This window comes from Phascolarctos cinereus, unplaced genomic scaffold, assembly GCF_003287225.1.
Source record: "Phascolarctos cinereus isolate Bilbo 61053 unplaced genomic scaffold, phaCin_HiC Scaffold_9;HRSCAF=440, whole genome shotgun sequence".
Classification (NCBI taxonomy): Eukaryota; Metazoa; Chordata; class Mammalia; order Diprotodontia; family Phascolarctidae; genus Phascolarctos; species Phascolarctos cinereus.
Genome location: NW_027556402.1, coordinates 190,011,448 through 190,027,404, shown reverse-complemented (window position 1 = coordinate 190,027,404; position 15,957 = coordinate 190,011,448). Strand labels below are relative to the sequence as shown.

Genomic DNA, 15,957 nt, shown 5'->3' with positions numbered 1-15,957 from the left:
CTGAGGCCCAGAGAAGGGAGGTGAATTGCTCAAAGTGACCCAGTGAGTCAATAAAAATACATTAGTTGGCATTCCAAAAATACAAGGCTCTACAAAGCAGATTAATGGTCAGGTGTCAGATTCCTATTACCAGATAATTTAAGTGTATTTCAGTGTTGACTTTTTTGCAGCATTCTGTCCTTTATTTTCTTCAAGTTCATATCAGATGTCTATCATTTTTCACCTCATCGTTTACATATTACATTACATTTATAAAACGTATATGTATCAATTGGTTTTCGTCTAGAAAAGTTCAGTGAAATTTCTATAAACTTCAATTTTATTTACTTTTTAAATCATCAAACTTTCATTTTCCTCCCTCCTCCTGGACAAAAAGAAGAAAAAAATAAAACCCTTGTTTAAAAAAAAACATGCATAGTCAAGCAAAACAAATTCTTATATTGGCCATGTCTAAAAGATGTTAAATGTAAATTGTATATATCCACAATATATCTCCACCAATGAATCAATGCCAGTAGAACTTCAATTTTGGGATTTTAATATCACAGTCTCTGATGGGCTAGATGAGAAATTAGAAATTGTACTAAAGCAAAAAAATCCCATCCAGCCATCCTCCAGGACATCTGGGTCTCCTCAGGATTGGATATATTTCCATCTCTCTTAACATTATTCCCATTGAACAGATAAGTAAGCTGAAGCTTGGAGGATAAATCATTTAATGACTGTTAAACAGTTTGTAAGTGTCAGAGTGTAAGCATAAGCCCAGGGCATCCAAGCCCAACAGTGTTTTCTCTAAGTAACAATATCCCTTCGCAAAGGTCTTTCCTCATAATAACCTAGTTAATATACACTACAAAGAATTTCTTTCTTATTTTACAGTTGAGGAAACTGAGGCTGAGAAAGGTGAAGTGATTTGTTTTCATGTAATAGATAATAGATTAGATGAGATAGGTATAACAAAGAAATGATCCCCCATCTCCATAATTTTAAAAGGCTTGGCTTTAATTCTGTTCCTATGGAAGATGCGTATGAGGAAAAAGAAAGTCTAAATATGAGTTTCCCTAATGAATGTTAAAAATAAAAACATTCCCTAAACTTGACTCCCTTAGGATGCTCCTTGAAGAAAATGAAATTTTATTTCCTGATTATATCCCCTTTGGAGAAAAGCCAGTTTCTTTTATAGCAGGATGAGACAGTAGCCCATGGCAACACAGAGTCCTGGGGGGATTATCAGTTGCTAGGTCACTCTTTTCTTTCTTTGACAGTTTATATTGGATTAGGAAGACAAGGAGAAGCTCAAATTTCCTCTGACATATTTAGTTCACCTCATTTAAGGATAAATTAGTAAGTATGATAAAGTGAAAACCATGGTAAGCTGGACAATAACTATGTTTTGTGAACTGACTTTGAAAGGAGGTAGTATGGAACAGTGGAAATACTGCTGGTTTGAGAGGCAGGAGACTTGGGTTCAAATTCCACTCCTGACACTACCTGTTTGATCTTGGACAAGTTATCCAATCCCTCTGAGCTTCACCTTACGTATAATGGTCATTCAGTTAGTGACAGAGGTGCCACTTGAAGTCAATTCTCATGACTTCTAGGACAATTATCTTTCCACTGACTCCAGGAGCCAGCCTTCATGTGTTGACACTTTCCATATTGGTACAGTTAGGCAGCACAATGGATAGAGCACCAAGCCTGGATTCAGGAAGACCTGAGTTCAAATGTGGCCTTAGATTAGCTGTTTGACCCAGGGCAAGTTACTTAACCTCTGTCTGCCTCAGTTTTCTCAACTGTAAAATGGGGATAATGATAGCACCTACTTCCCAGCATTGTTGTGAGGTAATATTTGCCAAGTATTTCTCACAGTGCCTGGCACATAGTAGGTCCTATATAAATGTTATTTCCTTCCGTAAATTATAGACTTTTAAAAATATAAAGTAGAACTTTGAAGGGAAATTATTTTTTTAAACATGTTGACTTCATCCTTCTTGTCTAGGTTATTCAATTGGTTTGGGAATGGTACTAAAGAAGCCAAGGTACTGGGTCACACTCTTCATAAGACAATTAATTTTATGCTTTTGTGTGCTGTGACCCATGAACTACAGTAGTTATTATATGCAGGCTGTCCACCACAAGAGGGTGCTGGTGAGAGTATGCAAATCCATCCTACTCAGAGATTCAATTTCAAGTATCTGCTTTGTTAATGGAATTCCAGTATCATTCTCTCTACAGTATGCAAAAGTGTGTGTGTGTGTGTGTGTGTGTGTGTGTGTGTGTGTGTGTGTGTGATTTCATTGGTGTGGAGAAGCTATTTCTATTCAGAGCCTCCTGTAACAACCACAACAACAATAACATTAAATACCTATCATTTACATAGTGCTTACTATGTGTTTTATAGTCTTATAGAGTCACTTGGGGTACTAAGTAGTTAGAAAATTTGCCCAAATATTTCAAGATATGTTAGCTCAGGCCCTCTCTCCATTATGACACACTGCTTCTCACGCAAAGAATAAGTGTGTATTATAAAGAAATAAGGCAGATTATATTAGACATATTAGACTTTCTAGTAATATTAAAATCTTAAAAAGGAATTATAAGCAGTGTGGTAGACTTGTTTGCAAGATCTCCACCAATCATAGGCCACTGTTTTATCAATTTATGATGATACGATCATGGCCTTTAAAACTGGAAGGGACGTTGAAAACAATTGTATCTAATCTCATCATCTCACAGACCAGGACACCAAGACCTGGAGAGGTGAATGTAGCTCACCTATATGTAGCATTTAGGCTTCTCACAACAACTCTGTAAAGTAGGAAGTATAAGTATTATCATCTCCACTTCACAGACAAGAAAATTAAAGCACAGTGGCAAAGTGAGTCACCATATATTTATATGTTACTTGCCCTCATAGCTGTAACTATGACAGAGTTGAGTGTGGTATGGTGAAGTTGAGATTCAAATTCATGTCTCTTGACTCTAAGTCCAGTGTATCTGACCAGTACTCCATGCTACACATTGGACAAGGTGATGTTCCTTTCCCAAGGTCACATATGTGGTAAGTAAGAAAGGGTAGTCAAGCCTATGTTGTTTGACTCCAAAGCCAAAGTTCTTTCTATCACATTGTAGATATTCATTGGGCAGACTGCATATCAGGAGATCAAACAGTTAAATTATTGTTATAGATGATCTGAAAAGGGTTAGCATTCTCTACTCACTTTGTTTCACTCTACCACTATCATTGTGAGAGCAGAAGGGGAGCTCTGAAGGCTCTTTGGAGTTTGATTCTGGAAAACAGTTTCCATGGAAGACAATCTTGCCAATTCTTCTAAGCTGACTATATACTTCAGTCGTGGGCATGGCTGCATGTCTCTCATTCAAGGACCAGTCTATGTGCAGTGAGGGTCACTGCCAAAAGTCTGGTGCTTTGACATTCTCTCAGCTTTTCTTGTAGATCACAAGGAGGGTGGTTTCTCCAACAGTCTACTCTCCTGAGCTGTAGTGGATCAATATCAGCTGGAGTCATGGGGCACCAACTAGAGCAGTTCCCAGGGTCCTCTCAACAAGAGGTTAGGTGGGATGCATATTCAATTTGATGAGAGGTGTCCCCTTCCAGGGAAGATCTACGCCCTGAAAACCCCTCAAGTTGACTGAAGGAGACGTACTAAATGATCAGGAATCTCCTGATAAACTGCTGCTCCACTGTGGCTAGAATGCTGGTTCTGGAGTCAGGAAGACCCACGTTCGAATGTGAACTCAGACACTTAATCTCTGTCTGCCTCAGTTTCCTCATCTATAAAATGAAGATTATAATAGCACCTACTTCCTAGGGTATACTTTGAAGACAAAATGAGATATTTGTAAGGCATTTTGGAAACCTCAAAGTGCTACGTAAATGCTTTTATTGTTATCATCATTATTGTTGTCATCATCAATATCTCAAAGATCTTAAAGAAATAATCTCTAAACTCTACTAAATTGTTTGCTATACTTTTCATAAATGTTAGTTAATAATGCTGATAAGAATGTCTTCTAATTCTAATATGATCTGCCTTAAATACATATTTATAATAACCAAACCTCTCTTTTCTCCAAGACCATGTAATGGTTGAATAGTGGAGCTAGGAATCTAATTTTAGACTTTGGGTTCTTCTCAGTATACAAGGGGAATCACCATTGTTTCATGTTCCAGTAGCTCAAGAACATTCACTTACTCAGCTCATCATTACCAAATCTAAGGCATGAACCAAGGCACAAAATGCCTTCTTCATGGTCACAACTCTAATCTGGTCTTCCTTCTGCCCTAGATGGATGAGATAAAAGGCAAAGACAGAGTGATCCTGGCCTTGGAAAAAGATCTGGGTGTGCAGGCAGGCCACACCCAGAAGTTACTTCTCCAGAAAGAAGCATTAGATGAGCAACTGGTACAAGTCAGAGAAGCTGAGCGTTACCACAGTAGCCCGAAGAAAGAGCTTCCAGGGGGAATTGGAGACATCTCCGAGTTGATGAGCTTCTCGGTGAGTATGTGTGGTCTGATGGGACTTGTTCCTTCATCATTCATCTGAGCTTTTTAATCAGACATCTGTTATGTGCAAGGTACTCTGTGTGTGTGTGTGTGTGTGTGTGTGTGTGTGTGTGCGTGTGCATGTGTGTGTGTGTGTGTGTTTATGTCTGTGTGTTTAGCAAGTCGTTGGTAAAACTTTGGGAGGTGGGAGGGAATAAGCAATTATGTAGCACTTACTTTGTGCCAGGCACTGTCCGTTACATTTATTGTTAGTCTCCTAACCCTTTCATTCATTCTTCCATTCGTCCAACAAACATTTACTGAGCACCTAATAAGTCCAAGGCACCATACTAGGTGCTGGGGAAGATACAAAGATGAAGAAGACATGGCCCTTGCCCTCAACGAGCATACAGTTTATTTGGAGAAATAAGACAGGTATAAAAATAACTATAAAACAGATTGGTAATGGTGTGGTAGTGGTAGTAATAACCCACATTTATATGGCACTTTACTGTTACCAAGTTATTTATATCATTAACTTTTGAGTCTTATAAGTGCTCTGAAACAGGTGGCATAGTGGATAGAATATTGAACTTGGTTGGAGTCAATAAATAAGAAAAGAGGAAATCAAGAATTTAATTCAGAGCATACTGTGTGCCAGACACTGTGCTAAGTGCTTTGCCAATACCTCATTTGATCCTCACAACAACCCTGGGAGGTAGTTGCTATTATTATCCCCATTTTGCAGTTGAGAAAACGAAGGCAGTTAAATGTTAGATGATCTGCTCAGGGTCACATAGTTAGCGGATGTCTGAGGTTGGATTTGAACTCAGGCCTTCTGGACTTCATCTCTAGCACTCTGTATACTGCATCGCCTAGCAGCCCACAACTAGATAGCATCTGTGTTCAAAACTTCCCTCAGAAACTTACTAGCTGTGTGTGTGACCTTGGGCAAGTCACTGAATCTCTTCAGTTTTCTCTTCTATAAAATAGAAATAATAATAGCATCTACTTTATAAGGTTCTTAAGAGGCACTTTGCAAAACTTAAAGTGCTATTTAAATTTATATATTTATATATGTATATGTAATTATATGGTATAATATATACATAATTATGTATTATGCATATATAATTAAGCAGTGCAAGAATTATTACTCTTATTTTACAGAGGATGAACCAGGGCCTTAGCGAGAGGAAATGACTTGTTCAAGGTCACAAAATGAATAAATGGTGGAATCAGGCCTATTTCATGTCATCTTAGACTATTATAATTTCCTTGGAGAGGTCCAATGTGCCATGAGAGATCTGAGGAGGTAAAGATTACTTTTATTTGGAAGCATTAGGAAAAAGGCATCATGGAGAAAGTATCCTCTGAGTTGAACCATGAAGGCTAGGATAAGATTTCAGTAGGTAGAGAAGAGAAGAATATTTTCAGGGGCAGAGGAGGGGATGACAAAAACTCAGATAAGAAATTAAAAGAGAATTTCAGGGAATGGAGAAGAGTGCTTTTTGGCAGGAGCAAAGTCTGAAAAGAGGCTGGAAAGGCATATTTGGAGCCAGATTGTGGAAGGAACTTGAATGCCAGACTGAGAAATTTTTATTTTATTCTTTAGAATGTAATTGAAGAATTTTAAGCAGGACAGTGACACAATTAGAGTGTTGTTCTTTAGTAAAAATGTCTCTGGTAGTAGTATATAGGATAGATTAGGGTAGGGGCAATAGGGAAACCATTTTGAAGGCTAAACTATAAGGGTTTTTTAAATCACTTTGAAATGTAGGGAGTTTTTAGTACTTTTTTTTCTTCTTTAAAATCTGTTGCTTTTTTTTTTTTTTCCAGGAGCAGCATATGGATGAACGAGATGTACGGAGGTTTCAGCTAAAAATTGCTGAGCTCAATGCAGTAATCCGGAAGCTAGAAGACAGAAATACCCTGTTAGCAGATGAAAGAAATGAACTGGTAAATCAATTTCTGCCCATACAGATGGCATTTTACTGGGCAGAAATTAAGGGTACTTAGGGGTAATCAGCTTTTCCTGGAAAATAGTTCAATGAAAACTTGTTTATTATAAATCTTAGAACCATAGACTATTAGAACAGTGACTTGGGAACATCATCAAGCAAAAACTAAATGTCCAGCCAAAAGATAATGTTGAGAAGAGTCTTGCTGTGGGACAGGGTGCACATAGCTGTCCTCTGAGGTCCCTTTCATGTCTGAGATTCCACGGCTCCTTGAATATTGAAACTAGAATGCTACAGCTGAAAGGAACCTGGGAACATAGTATATAAAATGTTAAAACTGGAAGGGACCTTAAAGATACCATCTAATTCAGGGATTCTTAACATTTTTGTGTCATAAACTGCTTTAGCAGTCTACAGAAGCCTGTGGATACCTTCTTAGAGTAATGTGTGTGTGTGTGTGTGTGTGTGTGTTTTAGGCAATTGGGGTTAAGTGACTTGCCCAGGGTCTCACAGCTAGTAAGTGTCAAGTGTTTGGTCTGAGACTGGATTTGAACTCAGGTCCTTCTGACTTCAGGGCCAGTGCTCTATCCACTGTGCCACCTAGCTGCCCCCGAGTAATGTTTTTAAATGCATAAAATGAATTATAGAGAATTACAAAGGAACCAACTAAATCAAAATATAGTTAGAAATAAAATTTTTTAAAAAGAGACCAAGTTCACAGATTCTAGCTTTTAAGTCCCTGTGAACTCTCCTTATTTTGGAGACAGGAAGCTAAAGCTAAAATTGGTTCCGTGATCCAAATAAATTCAGAATTAGGCTAATGATAGGTAATAATAATAGATCTAGACAGGACCTAGGGCTCATGCCTGACTCCTAGTCTAGTTTCCTGATTTTATAGATTTAGTTTATTTTCATCTCTGTTCCACTGGGAGTTGGTTAAAAATTTTTCTCCTATTGTAGTTAGATTTAAATTGTGCATACATGTTTTAGTAAGAATTATAGGCTTAATTCTTTTTTTATTAATTTAATATTTTAATTCCATTCCCCCAATTGCATGTAAAAACAATTTTAGCATTCTAAGTTCCAAATTCTCTTCTTCCCTCCCTCCCGCCTCTCCCTTATTGAGGAGGCAAGCAATTTGACATAGGTCATACATGTGCCATCATGCATAACGTATTTTCATGTCAGTCATGCTGTGAAAGAAAACACAGATAGAGGTACCCAGATGGGGCAAGATGGCAAAGTCTAGGGAATTAAGAGCAGAGCAAAGAAAGAATGAAAATAACTGGCCTGGGCCTTCTTTAAATGGTGGTTCAAGGTAGGAATTACCATTCAGAAGAGTGGGTCAGAAGGGCAAAGACATCACCAGGATGAAAGTTTACTGGTGGTGGTGGTGGGGGGAGTCCAGAGGGTCTGCAAGAGAGCCAATAGAGAAGTAGGCTGTCCAGAACTGAAATAATTTAGAAGAAATGTAGGGATTATTTTGAATGTTCCAATAAAAATAATAGTTTTTTTCTTTTTTAGAGTAATGAAATACATATAAATTTTTTTCTCCTAAAAATGGCATTAAGATTTTTTGCTGTTGATTTCAATTTTATTAAAAAAATGTATGCATCAGTGACAACAATGAGATAATATACCAAAATTTGTGTGATGCAGCCAAAGCAGTTCTTAGGGGAAAATTTATATCTTTAAATGTGCATATCAATAAAAGAGAGAAAAGCAGATGAATGAATTGATTGTATGACTAAAAAAACCCTAGAAAAACAACACATTAAAAATATGCCATTAAGCACCAAAATAAAAATCCTGAAAATCAAAGGAGGGATTAAAAAATAGAAAATGAAAGAAAAAAATTGAACTTTTAAGTAAAACTTTGAGCTGGTTTTATGAAAAAAAAAAGCAACAACAACAATAAAATGGATAAACCATTGGTTAATTTGATTAAGAAAGAGAAAAAAGAAAGCCAAATTACCAATATCAAAAATGAAAAGGGTGAATGTACAACCAATGAATATTAAACTAAAGCAATTATTAGGAGCTGTTCTGCCCAACTATATGCTAATAAAACTGAAAATCTAAAGGAAATAGATGAATATTTACCCAAAAAACACCATAAATTGCCCAGATTAACAGAAGAGGAAATAGAACACTTAAATCCAATTTTAGAATAAGAAATTGAACAGGCCATCAATGAGCTCCCTAAGAAAATATCCACATGACCAAATGGACTTACAAGCAAATTCTACAAGTAAATTTTATTTTATTTTTAATTTAGGGAATGAAACAAGCATTTCTATAACATAGTAGAATAAAAAAGATGATTCCATATAAAACTGCAAGTCTGTTGTGAACAATTTGCTATTCCTTTCAAATATGCAACAAAATTATCATATAAGTTTCTTGTTTCTTTTTTTTTTTCTTCCCTCACTCTCCCACCCTAGAGATGGCTACTAGATGAATTCTGTCTTATAGAGAAATTAATTCCAAAACCCACACAAATCATTGACATTTCTGTATATTACTAACAAAGCCCAATGGTAAGATATAGAAAGAGAAATTCCATTTAAAGTTACTGTAGATGTTATAAAATATATGGGAGTCTGCTTGCCAAAACAAAACCAGGAACTGTGTGAACACAATTACAAAACACTTTTCACACAAATAAAGTGAGATCTAAATAATTGTAAAAATATCAGTTGCTCATGGGTAGGCTGAGCTAATGTAATAAAAATGACAATTCCATCCAAATTAATTTAGCACCATACCAATAAAACTACCAAAAATTTACTTTATAGAGCTAGAAAAAAACAATAACAAAATTCATCTGGAAGAACAAAAGGTCCAGAATATCAAGAAAACTAATGAAAAAAATGCAAGGGAAGGTGACCTAGCTGTACCAGATCTTAAATAGTATTATAAAGCAGAAATCACAATCATCAAAACTACTTGGTACTGGCTAAGAAATAGAGTGGTGGATCAGTGGAATAGATTAGGTATGCAAGACACAACAGTCAATGACTATACTAATCTATTGTTTGATAAATCCAAAGACTCCAGCTTCTCGGATAAGAAATCACTATTTAACAAAAACTGCTAGGAAAACTGGAAAATAGTATGGCAGAAACTGGGCATAGATCAACATCTTATGCTGTATACCAAGATAAAGTCAAAATGAGTAAAGGATTAGATATAGGCTGAGAGACTAGGCTGAGATTAAGAGCAAACTAGGAGAGCAAGAAATAGTTTACCTTTCAGATCTATGGAGAATGGAAGCATTTAGACCAAACAAGAGATAGAGAACATTATGAAATGCAAAATGGATACTTTTGATTACATTACATTTTTGCACAAAGCCAATGCATCCAAGATTAGGAGGGAAGCAGAAAGCTGGGAAACAATTTTTATAACCAGTGTCTCTGATAAAGGCCTCATTTCTAAAATATATAGGGAATTGTGTCAAATTTATAAGAATACAAGTCATTCCCCAACTGATAAATGGTAAAAGGATATGAACAGACAGTTTTCAGAGGAAGAAATTAAAGCTATCTATGGTCATATGAAAAAAATGTTCTAAATCACTATTGATTAGAGAAATGCAAATCAAAATGACTCTGAGGTACCACATCACAGCTATCAGATAGGCTAACATGACAAAACAGGAAAATGATAAATGTTGGAGAAGATGTGGGAAAATTGGAACACTAAGGCATTGTTGGTGGAGTTGTGAACTGGTCCAAACATTCTAGAGAGCAATTTGGAACTATGCCCAAGTGGCCATAAAATTGTGCATACCCTTTGACCCAACAATAGCTGGGTCTGTATCCAAAATAGATCATAAAAACGGAAAAAGGACCTACATGTACAAAAAGATTTATAATAGCTGTTATTTTAGTGGCAAAGAATTAGAAATTGAGGGGATGCCCGTCAATTGGGGAATTGAATAAGTTGTGATATATGAATGTAATGGAATACTATTGTGCTATAAGAAATGATGAGCAGGCAGACTTCAGAAAAACCTGGAAAGACTTATATGAACTGATGGTGAGTGAAATGAGCAGAACCAGGAGAATATTGTACACAGTAACAGTCATATTGTGGGATGACTGACTTTGATAGACAGCTCTTCTCAGCAATGCAAGGATCTAAGACAACTCCAAAAGACTCATTATGGGAAAAGCTATCCACATCCAGAGAAAGAACTGTGGAGTCTGAATGCAGATGGAAGCATACTATTTGCTCTCCTTTTCCTTTGTTATTTTGTTTCATTGCTTCATTCTCATGGTTCATCCCATTAGTTCTAATTGTTCTTTACATTATGACTCATGGGAAAATATGCTTAATATGAATGTGTAAGTAGAGCCTATATCAGATTACACACTATCTTGGGGGGGGCAGGAAAAGGGGGGGAAATTTAAAACTCAAAATCTGATGGAAGTGAGTGTTGAAAACTAAAAATAAATAATTATTAAAAAAAGAAGAAAAAGAACTAATTCCATTATTATATAAGCTATTAGAAAATATAGGTAGAGTCCTATGAAATTCCTTCTATGACATGAATATGGATTTAATACGTAAATCAAGGAGAGCAAAAAAGAGAAAAAATCTGTAGATCCATTTCCCTAGTTCATATTGATGTAAAACTTTTAGATAAAATACTAGCAAGGATATTGCAGCCATATATCACAAAGACCATATAATCCAAACTAGCTTACATTTATACCAAGAATGAAGGACTGATTAAGGATTAGGAAAACCATAAGTATAATTGCTTGACCAAAGTAATAACAGAACCAGCAAAAAACGTATGATTATATCAATAGATGCAGAAAAGGCTTTTGGAAAAAATGCAATACCCATTCCTATTAAAATGCTAGGAACCATAGAAATAAATGGATTTTTTTCTTAAAATCATGAGTATTATTTATTTAAAACCAAGTGCAAGCGTTATCTTTAATGGGGATAAACTAGAAGATTTCCAATAAGATCAGGGATGAAGCAACGATGTCCATTATCACTTACTATTCAATTTTGTACTAGAAATGCTAGCTATAGCAAAAAGACAAGAAAAAGAAATTGAAGAAATAAGCATAGGCAATGACAAAATAAGGCTATCGCTTTTTGCAGATGATAAGATGGTATAGTTAGAGAGTCAATTAAAAAAAATTAGTTGAAGCAATGAACAACTTAAACAGAATTTCACAATATAAAACAAACCCACACAAATCATAAACATTTGTACGTATTATCGATAAAATAGCCAGATGAGATAGAAAGAGGAACTCAATTTAAAATAACTACAGAAAGCATAAAACACATGGGAGTCTACCTGCCAAAACAAATCCAGGGACTATATGAAGAGAATTGCAAAACACTTTTTTTTTTTTAGGCATTTGGGGTTAATTAAGTGACTTGCCCAGGGTCACACAGCTAGTAAGTGTTGAGTGTTTAGTCTGAGGCTGGATTTGAACTCCTGATTCCAGGGCCAGTGCTCTGTCCACTGTGCCACCTACCTGCCCTGCAAAACATTTTTCAAACAAATAAAGACAAATCTAAACAACTGGAAAAAATATTAATTGCTCGTGGGTAGGCTAAGCCAATATGATAAAATAACAATACTACAGAAATTGATTTGTTTACTTAGTACCATACCAAATTACCAAAGAATCATTTTGTAGAGCTAGAAAAAAAATAATAAAACTCATCTGGAGGAAGAAAAGGTCAAGAATATCAAAGGAATCATTGAAAAAGAAAAGTGAAGGAAGGTGGCCTAGTAGTACCATATCTCAAACTATACAAGAAAGTGGTAACCATCAAAATAATCTGCTGGTAAGAAGTAGAATGGTTGATCAAGGATAGATTAGGCACATGGTATGCAGAGGTAAATGATCACAGTGACTTTGTATTTGATAAACTCAAAGATCCAAGTTATTGGGGCAAAAACTCTATTCAGCAAAAACTACTGGAAAGCAGTTTGGTAGAAAATAGGCAAAGACCAAAAATTTCACACCATATACCAAGGACAAGCTCAAAATGTGCAGATGCTTTAGACATAAAAATGATATCATAAGTAAATTAGGGGAGCATGGAAAATTTTTGTTGTTGAATTGTTTCAATACTGTCTGACTCTCTGAGAACCCATTTGGGATTTTCTTGGTAAAGATATTACAGTGGTTTGCCATTTCCTTTTTCAGCTCATTTTACAGATGAGAAACTGAGGCAAACAGGGTTAAGTGACTTGCACAGGGTTGAACTCAGGTCCCTCTGAATCTAGGCCCAATGCTCTTTCCACTGTGCCATCTAGCTGTCCATGGAAAAGTGACTAATGAATTATCAGTAGATCTCTCACCTAGTCCAATCATTTTGGAGAACAATTTGAAACTGTGTCCAAAGGGCTATAAAACTGTGAATACTCTTTGACCCAACAATACCCCTACTGGATCTGTACCCAAAAAGATCAAAGAAAAAGGAAAAAAGGTCATATATGTACAAACACATTTATAATAGCTCTTTTTTTGTGGTGGCAAAGAGATGCCCATAAATTGGGAATGGCTGTGAACATATGAATATAATGTAATACTATTGTGCTAAGAAATGATAAGGGGGATGATTTCAGAAAAACCTTAGAAGACTTATATGAACTAATCTAATGCAAAGTAAAGTGGGCAGAACCAGAACAATCTACGTGGTAACAGCAATATTGTAAAGATAATTAACTGTGAAAGACTTAGTAACTCTGATCAATAAAATGATCCATCATAACTCTAAAGAACTTTTAATGTAAAATGCTATCCATTTGTAGTTCAAGAACTGATGGACTCAGTGAAGATTTGAAGCATATATTTTTCTTGATTTACCCCCAGAACATGACTAATGTAGAAATATGTTTTGCTTGACTTCATATCTATATGGGTATTATATTTCTTGCCTTCTCAATGGATAGAGCAGGGACTTGGGGGAGGGGAGGAGAAATGAGAAGTGAAAATAAAATAAAATTTTTAAAGAAGTATGCACCAATAGGGATCCCTAATTTACCACATCCAGAGTTTAAAGTGAGTAGGCTGCCAGTGAAAGGACAATTTAAAAAATGTTTTAATCACTATAGGAGAAGAAGGGCATTGTCAAGCTTACAATTTCTCTCTGATCCCTTTGCTTCTCTAAGTTCCTCTCTTTCTGTCAATTACTTTTCTTGGTGGGATCTATACAAGCTAAATTATTTTATTTAGGTGTCATGGGTGCTGAAGGTAGTACAATTCAGTCCAGTTCAACAAATATTTGTTCAATGATTACTGTGTACAACTTGGCATTTGCCCTTATTATTAACAAAATGTTAATTGATTAGCTTCTATCCTCAAGAAGTTCGGAATATTATAATGGGGAGAGGATGAGAAGGATATTTGTTCCTTTATTCAACAAGCAGTGCTCAAGCAGAGTATATAATATTGCAATTTGATATGATAAATGGTATAAATAAAAATGAAATTATAATTTAGCTATATTTGTAATATACCACTTAAATTAAACAAATAATTATTTTTAACTGATATGTATAAATCCATGTGCTAGATAGTGCATGTTCTCTTTTAGTGATGAGGTGGGAAAAGACTGAAGGTGCTAAGGGGTGAGTGGAAGTGAGAAAGTAAAGAGAGGAAGTGAAAAGTATTTTTTGGAGCAATTGGACAATGAGGGAGAGGAGAGGGAGGAAATGATAACTCTAGAGAGTAACATAATCATAGGAATTGATATGATTTTTTTTTAGAACCGGGAATACTTTTCTAGAATGTTCATAGATAGGAAGGAGAAGCATTTTGGTGCAGTAGAAATGGCATTGAATGTGGAGGCCAAGGACTTTGGCTCAAATCCAATCTGATACTTAACTTGTATTACTTGGCCAAGTCACCAACTTCTTTGGATCCAAGTTTCCCCATCTGTAAAATGAGCAGAGAAAGCTAGTGTAGATGACATTAAATTCCCTTCTAGCTCAAAATCTATGATATGATGTCATCAGAGAATATCATTCCAATTAATTCAACCATTGGAATGATACTTACCATTTGTATGAAGATTTTTTTCCCTTACAAAGCATTTTTACATATGCTAGAAATTAAATCATTTGATTATTGTAACAGATCTATGAAGTTGGGGATTATTACTCTTATTTTTTAATTGATGTGGAAACTGAGGCTTCCAGGAGTGGGTTTTTCCAGGTTTATAGAGGTTATTAGATGATGGACCTGGGACCAGATTTTGCATTTCCTAGTTTCCTGATCTATACTTTTCAAATCTTATGCTCTAAACATTTTCTCTATCAGAGCTTCTTGGGGCTTTTTAAAAGGCTGCTTTTAAGGAAAGACAGCTTTAAATAGAACTGAGAGGCTTTAAGGGAGAGAGACAAAGAGAATAAGATATGCATAGTGTCTGAAAAGGAATGGTCAATGTATGGTTTACTTTCTCCTTTACCAGCTCATACCTGACAATGGGAGTCTTTATTTCTAGTTTGAGGTTTAAGTACCTTTGATCTCCAAAGAAGAAGACCAGGAAAGTGTTACAGGCTAGGCTCACAGCTCAATTTCTCCACAGGCTTGAAGGTGAAATATTTCTATACCTTTAGGTTAAGGAAATTAGGAGTGAGGCAGAGAAAAAAGTAATGTTATATGAAAGATCAATGGGGTGGTACAGGGAAGTGGAAATGTTACTATGGTTTTTGATGTATGGAACTAGGGATAAGGATATATGTGTATGTGTATATATACATATATGTGTGTGTATGTGTATACATACATACATACAGACAGACAGACATACATACATACATACACGCACATGTCTATGGCTGATTCCAGACCATTATTGGAGTGAATCATAGATACTCTTTGATAACAACTGGAATATAGGGAATTGATTTCATTTCATCATTTTCAGTTGCTTTCTAATTTAGGTCTTCTAATTAGTACTTCTTAAACTGTGTGTTGGGACTCCATAAGAGGTCATGAAAAATTTGGCAACAGTAAAAGGTTTCTGAATGTACAATGACCAAAAATTAATTCAAAATCAAATGCATAATTAATCTGAGGCATTTCTGGCAGCTCTTGCCCATGTTGCATTGTGCAACTTCACTGTAGCCTTGGTTCTGGACACAAAGGATGCCCACTTTGTATTATGCATGCCCTCAGGGCATGCAATGCCAATGAACACTGCCAAAATGTGAAAAAGTAATCAGATAGAAGCAGGTACTGTAATGTGGCTAAAGGGACAGCCTTTAGAATCATAGAGACTGAAGTTCAAGTTTTATCTCTGATCATACTAGCTGTTTGGGCAGGTCATTTGATTTTAAATTTCCCCACATAACTTTTTAAAAATCATAAATTACACACAAGTTACTTATCTGCAAAGGAGGAGGGAATTTCTCCACTGGGAATTCCTGACACTGATGAAATAATAGTGTGAACATTTGAGTTAGGCCACCTCTCTCCCACACCCCACACCACC

General features: G+C 35.8%; 1 protein-coding gene across 7 annotated transcripts in view; it reads left to right on the top strand.

Annotated features, from left to right (window-relative positions):
- Nucleotides 1–15,957, top strand: part of JAKMIP1 (janus kinase and microtubule interacting protein 1) — a 281,093-nt gene that overhangs the window by 166,207 nt on the left and 98,929 nt on the right. For all 7 annotated transcript variants that reach the window (XM_078149018.1, XM_078149016.1, XM_020992282.2 and 4 more), the window contains 2 exons: nt 4,311–4,520; nt 6,347–6,466. In XM_078149018.1, coding sequence (XP_078005144.1) covers nt 4,311–4,520; nt 6,347–6,466 — 330 coding nt within the window. The remainder of the gene's footprint in view (nt 1–4,310; nt 4,521–6,346; nt 6,467–15,957) is intronic.